This window comes from Channa argus, chromosome 4, assembly GCF_033026475.1.
Source record: "Channa argus isolate prfri chromosome 4, Channa argus male v1.0, whole genome shotgun sequence".
In the NCBI taxonomy this organism is placed as follows: Eukaryota; Metazoa; Chordata; class Actinopteri; order Anabantiformes; family Channidae; genus Channa; species Channa argus.
Genome location: NC_090200.1, coordinates 25,842,351 through 25,857,291, shown reverse-complemented (window position 1 = coordinate 25,857,291; position 14,941 = coordinate 25,842,351). Strand labels below are relative to the sequence as shown.

At 37.7% G+C, this 14,941-nt stretch overlaps 1 protein-coding gene across 2 annotated transcripts in view; it reads left to right on the top strand.

Moving 5' to 3' along the window:
- Positions 1–1,306: 1,306 nt before the first annotated feature.
- The window catches only part of syt9b (synaptotagmin IXb), a 47,456-nt gene continuing 33,821 nt past the window's right edge, over positions 1,307–14,941 (top strand). Inside the window, exon 1 of one of the 2 annotated variants that reach the window (XM_067501382.1) lies at positions 1,307–1,837. In XM_067501382.1, coding sequence (XP_067357483.1) covers positions 1,690–1,837 — 148 coding nt within the window. In that variant the 5' untranslated portion in view covers positions 1,307–1,689. The remainder of the gene's footprint in view (positions 1,838–14,941) is intronic. The other variant, XM_067501383.1, reaches the window with a different exon arrangement.

Here is a 14,941-nt window from a genome sequence, read left to right as displayed (position 1 = left end):
GAGTAAAAATCAGAATACTCCAGTAAAGTACAAGTACCACAAACATGTACTTCTGTAAACGTAATTAGCTACTTGCACCTCTGGTGTTAATGTTAGAGAACTTGTTCACTGGAAAATTAGATTCATGAAATACATTTGCAGGTAAAATGAATGATGATTGATTTTCTGTTAAGTATTAAATGTTGGATTACTTTTTGGCTGGAAACAAAAACTTAATAAAGACTAAACTTAAATTTTTAGTCTGGTTTAAAGAAATATGATATAATGTGTAAACTGTATGCTCCAGAGGTATTGGTGGGCTGTGTTTACCAGTTTTAGCCTCTGATTGGCCTATTTAACTTTTTTAAATCACTGATTTTTGTACTTAGATTTTTTATGCACAAATTGAAAATACATATATACTGTATATATATGAGTGGAAACATGCCCAGCATGCAGTTGTGTATAGCTGTGATAATTCTGTGTGATCATCGATGTGAGTGGCCCTCTGACTTTACACAGTGATTTCATGTATTTTTTTATTGATCCATTTTTTTATACTGTATGCAGTATTGATTTATTCAGCTATAAATATACTTTTAGAGGGAAAAAAAGGTAATAACAATATTAAAAGTACCTTCACTCCTCTTCTGTCTTTCCATTCCCTCAGGTTTGAGAACTGCTGTTGCCCCTCCCTGCAATTTTCTGACATTAGTTTGGTAATCCGCCTCATCTAAATGCAGCTGAAACACCACCAGCAGACATTACAAACGCTTCACAGTTAGATTATTTTTATGTTGCTTGGAGCTATTTGTTGATGTGCTTAAAGGTCTTGTCGTAATATTTCAAAAACACACAGAAAGAACGTAGACGGAGGAAGGAAGGCCGTTATTAGCTTCTTCAGCAGAGCTTTAATGTGACATTTATCTGTAGCTCTCACCCTTCATTACTTTCATCAGTAAAGGTCAGGCTCGTGTGGGCCTTCTCAGGCGTTTGCCCCATTCCTGTTTAAACATCTGCTACCCAGCAAGCACAGGGGATATTCCTTCATTACTCTTGTGGCTACCTGATGAGAGGGATCATACCTTTGAATTTATTCATTAGGCAAAAGATGAGTGAGCTGAGGAATTTCATGATATTTCCAGTGTTCAGGAAGTGAAGCACAGAAACCTCTGCTGGATTTTCCACAGAAGAATTCTCTGAGGTGGGAAGGCTGCTGCTTGGATAGCAGAGCGATGGTGGAGGTGGAGGTGGAGGGGGGTAGGGGGTGGTAATGGTGAGGCTGAACTTCCTGTCTGTCTCTCTGCATCCCAGTGCATTGAGAAATAAATGAGCGCTGTGAAAGCCGAGCATTCATTCGAAGACCTTGACTGGCGCTGCTGAAGCCTGGAGGCTCAGCTGCACCGGCGAGGCAGCGGAGAGGAAAAAAAAGGGGGTGGAGAAAAAAAAAAGAGACAAAAACGCAAGAAGAGAGGGGAAGGGAGGACAGACGGAAGACAAGGAGGAGGAGATCCAGAGCTGCGCGCTGGCTTTAGACCATTCAGGTTTCAGTGGATTTCGCAAATGCGTCGCGCGCGCCGGACCTATCCAGGGGTGTAGCCGCGGTGCTTCTCGTGCGCCTTTGCGCTCGTAGAGTGTGTGTGTGCGTTTTAGAAAGGTGGTTGACGATCAGCCGGAGTGGCCGAGCAGTCAGAAGGATGCTGGAGGGCAATGTCTGCAGAAAGAGAGGATGAGATTTGTAGAAAGGCGCTGGAACTGCTCTCCGACCTGTGCTCCAAGGGAGAGGTGCAGGACGACAACTGCCTGGATTTCATTTACTACTTCAGGGACCTGGCCAGACCGCGGTACACGGACTCAGGTTGGGCGCTACACTCTGTCTAATAGTTTTAAGTAGTCTGAAGTTCTATTATAAGCTGTGACAGTTTAATTTTATAATGAGCTCCAGGAATAAGACCACTTTTTATTTTTAGAACAGCTCGGAACAGACTTTAATGTTAGTGCGGAAGCACAGTCTTTTTATTTATCTGCTGGGAAACATCTGATGAACTTTTCAAAGAGGGAACAAAAGCGAAATGTTGCATAGAACTCATTTTGGTTTTCACCTGCAAATAAACCTTGTTCCATGCTTAATTTGGTAGATTTTTCTAATTTTCTAATTTTCTAATAACAGAACAAAGTGCACAGACACACTCCACACTCTGCTATGTTTCTATGCTCGCAGTTCATTATACTGTGAACTTCCTCAGTTGCCAGCAGACTACACAAAGCATTTTCCAGATCTGTGTGATTGAGTTGGTTTGCTTTTTCTTTTACCCTGGAGAGACAGACGGAGGGAGTGAGAAAGCCCCACCCGATATTTATGATTACTCCCAGCACTTTGCAGACATGGCTCTAGCAAAAACAAAGGAAGGCCAGTCATCAACCAGTGGCTTTAGACTTCAGTTTTTGTCTACAGTGGGTATAGAAACAACTGTTTGATTGGTGAGTAGGTGTTTCAAAAAGAAACTTGTGTGAAAATGAATCTTGACACTACTGGAAAGTCAGAGGGATTTCAGTTTACATGGCAAAAATAAAAAAAATACAAAATGCATGTTGGGACAATATTTGCATAAATCTGCACAAATTGAATAATTCTACATGGACACCAGGGACGTTACCTTAGCAGATGATTCTATAAATCCAGTTGTCTTTTTTATTGTGATAAAATATTTAGTACCATTTTTTCCTGTACAAATTTTTTCCTACACAGATTTTTTACTGCACAAATTGAATAATTCTACATGGACACCAGGGACGTTATCTTAACAGATGATTCTATAAATCCAGTTGTCTTTTTTATTGTGATAAAATATTTAGTACCATTTTTTCCTGTGTGTGTCGTTTTGGTTACAGAATTGCATGTTCATTTACATCATGCTTGGCTTGGAATTACGTGACTTCAGAGAGTATCCAGATCCCTTTGATTTATACACATTGTGTTGTTATTGCGTTGTATACTTTATTTAAAATCGATAAATATGTCAATATTTTGCCCCATAAATTGTCTCTTAACAACTCATAATGACAAAGGGAAAATGTGTTTTTTGCAAATTTATTGAAACTCCAAAACCTAAACTATAACAACCCTGTTATTTCACAGATGCTTCACAGCATCCTGCAGGTTATTACTGTATGACCAACAGTAACATGGAGCAGCTTGCTATTGCACAAACAGGGAAGTTTGGAAGATGTTGTCATAGAGCAAGAAAGTCCGTGTTAGGAAGAGGTTGGGGTGAATGGATGAATCAGAAGAGAGATGGACTTTCTGTTCCACTGTTTTTCACTAATGACATCTCACAACATTACCTGTGCCTTTAATCTAACCAAGAGCACAAAGAAATGTAAACCATTTGGTATGTCATCCTAACCGAGTTGTTTAACCACATGACTGTTTCCATGGCAACAAACAGTCTGGCATGCCAGCCACCACTGGGGAACTATTTTAACAGATAGATCAACTATTTGATCATTTACATTGGAGCCCTTGTAGAGTCTGATTAAATATGGGATGAGATAAACTGCCAAAATCCAGGTGTGATGAGCTTGTAGAGGCCCAAGAACCTCACAATTACTGCCAAAGGGGACTCTACACAGTACTAACTGAGGTACTTTTGAATACGTTTATAAATGAGACATAACAGTTTTTTATTCTTGATAAATTAGTGTGTGTGTCTATTCACATGTATGTTTTCTTTTTTGGTAATAGCAGCTGTGACTGGGCAGTTGCCTTTAAACATGTTACAATCCATCATTAAACATGTATGATGAGAGGAAGTTCAAGCTACTAAATTGGTTCCCTAAGGAGCTGTGACCCACTTCTTCTTCTATTAGCCAACTGTAAATGCACACACAAACAAACACACACACACAAAACAAACAATGATCCCTCTGAGCTTTGCGGATGAAGCTTAAGAGTAAGGGTGCTGCTCTCTAATACTAAAAGGTTTGGGAGTTTCACAGTTGCGCAACGGATTTGAAAGGACCCCATCTAGTCGAGACAACCAAACATGTGGTTACACTCAGTTCTTTTATTTGGACAGTGAAAGGGATAGTACGTTTCTTTCTACTAGTTACTGTTACATACATGTATGTATTGATCATTTGAGGCACAAATTAGTAGCAGTTCATCCTGAATTAAATGTACAGTAGAAAATCTTTCTAACATGTTGCATTTTAAAATAGATAATCTCCAATTAGGGCTGAACAATTTGGTCAAAAAGTCATGTATCAGATTATAGGGAACAACATTATCATAATTGTGATGTAATAACATTTACAAAAATCTGTGAAAGGGATCCCTCAATGCAGGCTGGGATATTTGCTTATGTGTTTTGTTTCTTCGGACACTTAATGAACGAAGTAAGAATTACTTTCATTCAACTCATCATAAGTCCAAACAACTATGCATGATTTTCGATGATAAAGACCAGTAATCTTAAAGGACACCTGCACTGATTTCTTTGCTTCCTTTGGTTCTAGTTTGGGTAGACCAGAAAGCAACCTTCAATTCAGATTATGTCATCTCATTGCTCACACTATGGTGTTTGTAATCATAGTCAACCTGCTTTTGCACAGCTCCTCCAGATGAAATCATCTGAAATCCTAACGATGAAAAACTCCTCCAGGTGACGTCATCTGGAGTTTTTCAGCTAGAAGCAGAGAAATATTTTAATATAGGGAAGTTAGAGGGAAGTTAACAGCATTTCCATTTACACTCTTAGCTAAAGCCATAGAAAGGTAGGACCTGGTGAGAATAGTTCCTAAAGTGTTACGCTGAAGTCTGGAATGCCACCGGAGATGAAAGGTGAAAACATAACAAACGATAGGTGTCATGAGAGCTGCGAAAATGATCTGCCCTGATCTTATCCCTGCCTCAGCTTCCCAACACGGCCAAATGTGTTTGAGGGCCAAAGCTTCTTACATGTGTTCTATTTTACACCAGCTGGTAAAGCTGCTCAGTATATGAACAAACACATCTATCAAACAGAAGCCCTGAGCATTAACTTTTAATTTTATTTTTTTTAACAACTCATCTCCACAGTCACTGAATGCTCCAATATGTATCTCTCAGCCCAGGTGTAGTATAAAGAAATGTCTCATTCTGGTTAATAACCGGACTCACACATACGATGCATGTTTGCTTATTGTTTGATTGTGTATATGTCAATTTAACTGACTTCAATTCAATTTAATTCAATTCAATTCAACTGTATTTATATCTCATCTCAAGGTACTTTACAGAATAAAGTCAAGACTATAAAAATGTATAGAGAGAACACAACAATTCCCCCTTGAGCAAGCTCTAGGCAACATTGGAGAGGAAAAACTCCCTTTAACGGAAGAAACCTCCAGCAGAACCAGGCTCAGGGTGAGTGTCCATCTGCCTTGACCGGTTGGGGTGAGTGGAAAGTGAAGAGAGAAAAGAAAAACAGAAAGCATCATCAAAACATCGGGCAGGTTGGTAGGACCAGTAGCTGCACACTGGAAAACACACAGATTCAAAGCCAGGGGACACCTGCAGAAAGGGACAGAGAAAGGGAGACAGAGAAGGACAAAGACAACTACAGGAGAAAACACACAGAGTTAATGTCATACAGTGGTGACAATTGCGGGGTGAGAGGAGAGGAGAGAGGGTCCAGAGAAGGAAAGGAGCTCAGTGCATTGGGGGGCACTTAGGGCAGGTAAAGCTGAATATACTCTCATTGTGCACTGCACACCCTCAGAAACAGCTGTACAATGTTGGATTCTATCACCTGTTGTTTGGGAGCTCCAGTCAAAAATACTACGCTGTCTTAGTTAAGGGTTCAGAATTCAGGGGTTCAGTTATTTAACAGGCATGAACCATTCAAACTTAAATCATGTATACCTTAATTTTTTTTTTAAACAGTACATATGCATGCATATCAAGTTCAGTATTCGTACAGTTAAGAGCAAAAGAGAAGTAACCAGTTGTGCTTTTCTATTGCAAAAACATTACACTGTAACTAGTGTTAAGTGGAATTAAAGAATAACAGGAACCAGCTCCTGGTTTGAAAGTTTTTTCCCACAGTTGGAGCATAGAATCAAATTTCCATCCCAGTCTGTCAACAGCTCTCAGGCTCAAACTCAGAGCCGACAACATGCTGGGACCTATTATGACATGTTTTTATTTTTATTTTTTGTGTACCACACAATCTGCCTCTGAGTGGAACATTGTAATTTCATATTCTTATCCTGTAAACACGAGACTGATACAAGTTATAGTCAAGGGAGCAGTGTTCTATTAGAAAGTTGTAATAGAGTAAGCACTTTCATTTCTTGGTCTCCGAGATGAGGGATTGATTAAATTTGGGGGGGATATGGTAGGTTAGGTTTCATTGCACCTCTGATTGCATGCTTAAGGTATTGTTGCCAGGCAACCTAACATTATTGGATATTTAGACATTGTTGGGCCTCTGGTGATACTCTTAAATGAGCCCAATAAAATTAATGACTCATCTCTTGTCTTTTCTTATCTTCATGTGAAATTCACCTTTTCATTACAACGTTTTGAAGGAATTCATTTCTCCCGGTGTTTTTCGCTGCACAATCATCAGCATTTTTTTCTCCTGCTCAGCACTACAAAAGTCCTGTCCAGGAAATGATCCCACTTTTTCCACATAATCCCACATGACCCCTCACCTTAGCTATCGTTTCCTATTGCCCTCCTGCTAATTTGTCTGTTGCAGCTTATTGAACCATACTCTTTGCCGGGCTCCCCAGAGGAAGAACTATTGTACATTGAAGAGTTTGAAGAGCCTGAGGCTCAGTCTACGGCAGTAACAGGCAATCGACTTCACAGAAAACAATACATTGTTCATAATCACGGGCTTTCTTTGCTAAATCGGATCTTAGTTATTGTGTTAACCTGAATGAGGGTATGACATGGTAACTATTAAAAGCTCAACTTTCTAAGAAATGTGGTGCTAATTTCCCTAATTTTTAAAAATATTTTCACTTCATTTTATATCTTTAGTGTGAAATTCACCAGCTACCCAGCACCATGTAAAATAATGATCATCTAGTCAGTGTATATGGTTGTTACCATAAGCTTTATCATTACCAGCTGAAACATTAAAGTAAATGAGTACGTATCAGGTGATCAAACATCTCCAAGTTAAACAAACTTGAAAGGATCCACAGAGTAACTAGTAACATTAGCTCGTTTCATAACCATGGACATTGCTGTTTGAACTAAAGGTGCCACACTGTCCATATTACTAAAACAGAGCAGATGAGATCTAGAAACAAATCAAAGAACTAACTTCACTCCCCCCATGGTTACAATCAAGAGACAGAACTATAACAACAGGGACAGTTGTGAAGAAAGAGAGAGAGAGGTAGCTGTGCAAACAGCTGTTTCAGAAGAGTGATTTTTGATTTCAGAACGCCTTATTGTGTTGTAAGCTTTACAGCTAGAGGGTTGTGGGTTTGCCCTCCCATCCGAACGTGCTTCGTGTTCCCCTGTGCTTGTGTGGGTTTCCTAGGGAAACTACAGTTTCCTCCCATAGTCCAAAAGCATGCACGTTAGGTTAATTGGCGACTTTAAATTGCTCGTAGGTGCGAATGTGAGTATGTCTGAATGTCTCTCTGTGTTGGCCCTGAGATAGACTGGATAATGGAGATAATGGAAGGGTGGAAGGTAGTGTATGTTAAAATGAATGAATTTTATTTTATGAAAAAAATGCCCTGAAGAGAAGCTGGCTCTTTCTTAGTATCTGCAAGCAAAGATAATATTTTCCCTTTTGATACTTAACAGTACTTCTTTAAGCAAATACTTTTGTACTACAGTGGTCAGGGGGACACAATCTATCCAATAGTGGAGATAGTTCAGTTTGGAGCAGGCCAACTAACAAATGCCATCTCTAGAGCCTGTCTGTCTAATACTCATTAAAAGTGATTTCCACATTACACTTGTGTTCTATAGGTTTGTAACAGATTATGTAAGTTATTTATGTTCATATGTACGATGTGAAAATAATTGCTGTCCCAGTGAAACGGCCGAGCAGCTGTGATGTTTACACCAGTGCAGTAGTTTAAATGTCCTTATTATTTTGTGTGGAGGTGTGCTGGATAGTAAACAGGAATAAACTGGCATCATCGTGAGTAACTCGTGTGTCTGTGATCAGTGTAAACCCTGCTCTAGGAATAAACACAGAGTGTGGTTGGCCTATAAGGAACAAGGAGCTCAGATGCACAGGGACCTCAGTTTCCTCTCATCATTGCTAATGCTGGCAAACACAGTGATGATATTGAGCCTAAATCACAAAAATAAAACTGAGAAAACAGATCAGATTGACATGCCCTCTCACTGCTTTAAGTTGTACTGTTCATGGCTATCATGAATATCATACTGAGTTAATAACAGGAGACAAAAAAAGCACAGAATGGTACAGTATCTGTCACATTTACTATAAGGACGGACCCAAGTGAAGAGATGGCGAGAGGGAGTAAAGTAATAAACAGGTTCATTTAAGGAACAACTCAAGAACCAATGTAAAATCACTAGTAAGCGGAGGATATGAAAAACACACGACAGGTAACAAAAACACAGAACAAGAATATATAAGAACTACAAAACCAAAATGAACACCGGGATAAATGACTAAGGAAACGAAACCTTAGATCAGGAACAGGCTCAAGAAAACATGAGTCAGTGGACTGTTCAGAGAGCTGGGTATGAATGAACCACAGAACAGGTGAAAACAATCAGATGATGACTGGTGGATCTAAATATGAGGCAGGAAGCAGGGATAAATGGCTACAAAATAAAAGTCCAGGACAGGAAGTGGAACTGAGGGCCGAATCATGACACAGCACTGTGTTTCTAGGGATTCATATTGGATGATGGTGCAGCACATAACTTGAAATGCCAAAAACAGTGTGAGCTATAAGTAGCCATTCATAAAATACGGGTGTAAATCTCCAAGTGGGGGAGTAGCAAGTTCAAACTTTAAAATTATGATTATTATTACTAAGAGATTTAGTTGACTAACCTTAAACACAATTTATCCATGGTTACTTTTTATGGCTGGTTATAGTTATAAGTTATAAAGTTATAATAACTAACATCACATTAAGTTATGCTTCAGAGCTATGATGTTTGTCACTATATAATAAGCATACAGTTAATGTTAGGAGTAAACTACTTTATGCCATTATCCGCTTTGCTGTTTTAGTATGTTTGCAATTTAAGTCCATGTTTATTTCTAGGTCTCTTTACTAAGACATAACAAGAAAATGCCATGAATGTCAGTGTTTTATCAGCTGTATGTTTTCCAAAAATAATTCCAATGCAACAGCAGTTTAAACAGCAAGTTTAGAGGCTTCCTGTGCTGCTCCGTTCAGTCTTTAGAATTCTTCTGATGCTTCTTTGGACTTGGTTGTCCTTTGATTTTTCATACCACTGGCAATTATCTCACTTTAGGTCACAGATATACTGTACAGGGACAAGTAAGTTTTGTGGTTTTCTGCATTTTGCTCATGAAATGTGATTTGATCTTTAGCAAAGTCATAAATGTACACAAACAAAATGTTTCTAAGATGATAAAACACAAACACTCATGCTTGCAATTCCATTAAATTCACAAAGTGATAATGGCAAAACGAAAGTGAAACAGTGTTTTGTTAACTTGTTGAATCATCTTTGGCAGCAATAATCTCACGCAAATGCTTCCTGTAGCTGTGGATTAGACCTGCACAACCAACTCCAATAAATCCTTTAAGTCTCCATCTGTTACTCTATGGTTTATTTTTATGGAGCATCTCATTGAGCTTTCTGTGTTGCTCCTTTTAAGGAGTCTTGGCTGAGTGTCCATGTCTATGGAGAGTAAACACGATACCAAATCGTCTCTTTATTGTGAACTGTTTGTTGACACTGTTTGGGTGTTTTTATGGGTAAGTTAGTCCTAAACCACCTCCATTCTTATTTTGTGACTGCATTCACATGCACTCAAGAAACGTTACTGGAAATCGACGTATACATGTAACAGCAAAGTAATCTGATTTCTCTTCTACCTTTGACTTATTTTGAATTACAGGTTTCAAATGTAATGGGACAGAAACCCTGATTGTGTCGCTGCCGAATGGGCAGACAGAGTGAAAGTGCAGGGCAAAGTGGAAATGATTTAAAAACACTTCAGCATCGCTCCATAATAATCTCTGGCTCACACAGTCTTTCACTGGCCTGGAGTGTTTCTGCAGCCTTTTGTTATGCACATGTGCTGTTGGAGAAGCTGATAAGAAACATGGTTACAGGTTTACATGGCAGAAACAAATCGGTGTTTTACCTGAAAACAGGAAAAAAGGTTTCCCCAATCCAGTTTGTGAGACCGTCTTTCCCATTTACACAGATTTTAAAAAATCAGCTTTTCTGAGAAAGCCGCCTGTAACCTGGTTACTTAAGTCCATTTAAACACACTCATATATTGGACTCCACGTTTCCAACAACTGTTGCTGTTTATTGACATCAGAAGCCAGAACTGATTCGCTTACCTTGGCCACCATCCCATAGAGTGCCTTTACATGTTTACATGTTCTGTTTATGTTGTACAAAAGCAGATGTTCATTATGAGGAATTTTCGTTGTCAGTCAAGCATGATGAGGCCAGAGTCTGCCCTCTAGTGGATGACATTGAAAATCCTCAATACATACAGGAATTGTGTGAACAGTGTCACCAGTGATGAAGCTGTTCTCCGTGTTTATGCTTTGGTAAAAAACAAGTATATTTCAGTCCTGAGGTATTTTGTTAATAACACTTTGACCTTCATTATAATTTCAGGGCCGCGATTGGATCAGCTCCATCAGCTCTGGGCATGATGATTGCTGTATTTGCTTCCTGTCTCTGGTGACTGTGGCTCGCCTCATTTTCAATAGGTCCTAAAATTATCTTGAAGACATCTTTCAAGTTTTTTTTGTATCTCTCTCACTGTTTGTACTCAGTAAAAGCCAGTTGGAGTCTAAACACTGGTTTGGCATTTACCAGCTTTGTGTTCAACGGCATAATCATCGTTGTGTATATTGGCTGCTTGTTGCTTCCATTTATTATTGATGAGCTACTGGTAAAGCAACTGCTTTACCACGTTATTGCAAATGCAATAACTTGTAAGCTTCTCTCTCTCTTTTTAATTTATTCACAACAAAAACAGTACAATTGACACAAAGACAAAAAGACAAGACATATGTGATCTGTTAACATGTTAAAAGCAGGTACATTTTATAATTATTATTTTTTGATAACATAAAGTAATGATACATTCAAAACAATGAACTAAAACAAACAAACAAACAAACAAAAAAGGTGGGGTTGTGTGACTGAATACCTGGTGAGATCGCGGCCCAATGAGCGGAGTTGTTCATGGGGCTCCATGTTGGTCCAGCTGGTGTGTTGCATTTTTTGTTTGGTTAACTGTGTTCAGTGTATTGTTTTTGGCTGACCTGTTGTTCTCTAGCTCCGAGTTGCTCTCAACCCCAACATGTAAGGGCTGGCTCGTTGCTTGTTTCCCTACTAAACAGCTCTCAAATCCTGAGGAGGGGGTCCTGTTTATTAGGGTGAAACAGTAGAGAGATATACTGTAGTGGTCTTAAAAAGTAGCATGTATGTAAGTATATTTCCATATATATATATATATATATATATATATATATATATATATATATATATATATATATATATATATATATATATATATATATATATATATATATGCAAACATATGCAAATATAATGGTAATAATATGATGAGGATGATATTAATCAGAGATAATTAAATAATAATAACAGCAATAGCAATAATGGAATAGATGCAAAACAAGACATAATAAAATATAATAATAATAATAATAATAATAATAATAACAGTGGTGTTTGATAATTAAATATAAAAATTTTATTAAATGAATAAATACAATTAAATAAATGTAATTGATAAAAAAAAAGGAAAAGGTTAATAGCAACAATTGTAGGTAAGTGGCAGGTAGAGGAGAAACAAAACTAGTACTAATACTAATATTAATAAGAATAAGAATAAGAATAATCGACTACTACTGCTAATAATAATAATGTTGATTGATATTAATAAGAGTAATAGTCCAGATTTTCCACTTTATTTTTTAGTGGTTTCTGGGGGTGTGCGTGGCTTTAGTTCCAGGACTTAATTTTAAACCGAAATGTTCGAAAAATGAGTTCCAGGTTTTACTGAAGTTTGACATATTGTTATTGTACGTATAGCTGATGTTTTCTCTATGGTTGTGTATTCTGTGAAAAGATTTGTCCAGTGACTGATATGTAGTGAGATTTTAGATTTCCAGTTTTGAAGAATTATTTTCTTGGTGATTGTTAGAGAAATGTGTGCTGGGTTTCTATATTCAACTTGGAGAAAATAAACTTCTGAGATGTTTCCAAGTAGACAGAGGGATGTAGATGGGGGGATTCTCAGGATGGTGAAGAGTGTTTCTGTCAACGTTACGCAGAGGGAATGCACTGGGTTGCAGGACCAAGTGGAGTGGAAGCAATCATCTTTGGTATCCAATGTGTATTTTGAGCAGGTGTCTGTGTTGGTTAATCATGCTTTAAACATTTTACTTTCAGTAATGTGGGTTCTGTGAAAGTATAAGTTTTAAATTTGTGTTGCTAGTCATGGAGAAGGTATGATTACAGATTTCTATCCAAAGTCAGAGTTGGGGGGGAAAGGAAGATCTTTTTCCCATTTTTCTATTGGGCTATATATTATATAGTCTTTGTTTTATATAATTTTATAGAATTAAGATAAGAATTTCTTTGACCTTCTTGAATTTCTTTAATGATTTCATTAGTTAGTATAGGGGGCTGTAGTGGGTTGTTAGTTATGTTTAGTCTTGATTTAAATATAGATTTAACTGGTGGTATTGGAGGAACTGTTCTCCCCTAACTCCATACTTTTCCATTATTCTCCATTATTTTTTCCCTATTCTCAAATATGTTGTGAAGGTGAGTGATTCCTTTGTGCTGCCATTTTGGAAAGTGAATAGGGGTATTGTGTAATTGAAAATCTGGGTTGTGACACATTGAGGTATATCTACAATGTGCTAGTGTTGATACTGTTGCTAGTGTTGTTGAAGAGATAGTTATTGTCTCAAAATAGTAAATTTTTTAAAACTGAATGTGGCATAAAAGTGAGATCTAAAACACACATGGCTCCACATTGATTCTATTCTTGGTCTATTCATGAGTTGTTGTAATTATCCTTTTGAATTCATTTGACTAAGTATCACAGTTGTGTTGCTAGGAAGTAGCGTTGGTAATTGGCTGCGTGGAGGCCTCCTTGTGATATTTTCTTTTTTAATGTTTAAAGGGAGATTCTAGGTTTCATGTTTTTCTAAAAAAAATGAGATGTTAGTGAGGCAAAGGATTTAAACCAATTGTCTGTGAGAGTTGTGGGGAGCTTTGAGAACAAGTAGTTGATCTTCATTTATACTGTATTGATTCGTTCAATGAGTGAAAGTGGGAGGTTGGTCCAGTGTCTGAGAGTGTCTTATAAATTATTTTTTTAAATATGTGGGTATAGTTGAAATTGAAATGTTCTGACGGCCTGAGGGAAACATTAATGCCTAAATATTTAATGTTGCCAATATGAAAGGGAAGGACGGATTCCTGTGCTGCAGAATCCCAGGCATCTTCATAGAGTGGAAATATTGTTGATTTATTTCAATTTATAGTTTAATTTGAGATTACAGAAAATGCATTAATAATATTAAATGTTTGCTTTAGTGAGCTGTAGGGGTCCTGTACGTATAGTAACATATCATCTGTATAAAGACTAATTTTATGGTGTGAATTTGTGTCCTGGATTAATTTAATTCTGATATTCTGTCTATTCTGTATGGCTGCTGCTAGCAGTTCTATAAAGATGGCAGAAAGATGGGCATCCTTGTCTGGCTCCCCGGTGAAGTGTAAAACTCTTGTAAGCCCTTTTTTTGTTCTAATGGAGTTGTCTGAGGAATTTAGCAAAGTCTGCATTTAGCATGTGACACAGTCTGTCGAACCCTGTTGCCATGATATTGAAAAAGACTGGAGACACATCCACAGAGCTGCTGATTGGATTATGCCTGTCTTACCCATTTTGTACCCGAAGCCAATATTTTTGAATTGATTGAGGTGATTGCATGTAGTTAAGCAAGAGCTCACATTTCTTAACCCCTGGGCCTGCAGTGGGCCAAAGCTTTTATCATGCAAACTAACTAAAAAAAAAAATTTAATCAGATGTTGCTGTTCTTATGGAATTTAAAGGACAAGCTGTGATGGTCTAGGTTGCTTGAATTCCAAAAGAACTGAAGCGGGCAATGAAAACACATTAATTATTTCATATACCTGAGAGAACATTTGAGTTGCTTTGATATAAGATTAATAATTATGGCTACATTTAAAGGATAATTTTTTTTTAAAGCATCGGTATGGTTTAAAAAAAGCTTGTCTTTTAATTTGTATAAGAACAGCAAAATATTTTGAGTTCACCAAGTATTCCTGGAAGAGCAGTCTGCAGAAAGAGGCATGTGTTCAAGGGAAAAGCATTTTCACTCCCGATGATAATGGAGGCTGAGTGCAAAATGAAGGCCTTGTGACGGATATAGAGGGAGAGCAGCCAGGAATATGAAAATACAGGACACAAATAATTCAGCATTTACTAATCTGACATGTATTCTCTTCCTGTCAGTGAGAACATGTCATGCATAAATACATGATGCACCAGGTTTGTGCATGTGAGCATTGCATGTGTGTTTTGAAAAAGTAGAAATAAACTCAAAAATAAATAGATGTGAACGATTGATATGACAGCAGGTTTATTATTATGTCCAAAACATGCTGCTGTGAGGCTGAATTTATCCACGAAGCCAGGTGATTTAACTCGAGAGATTCACCTCTTCAACT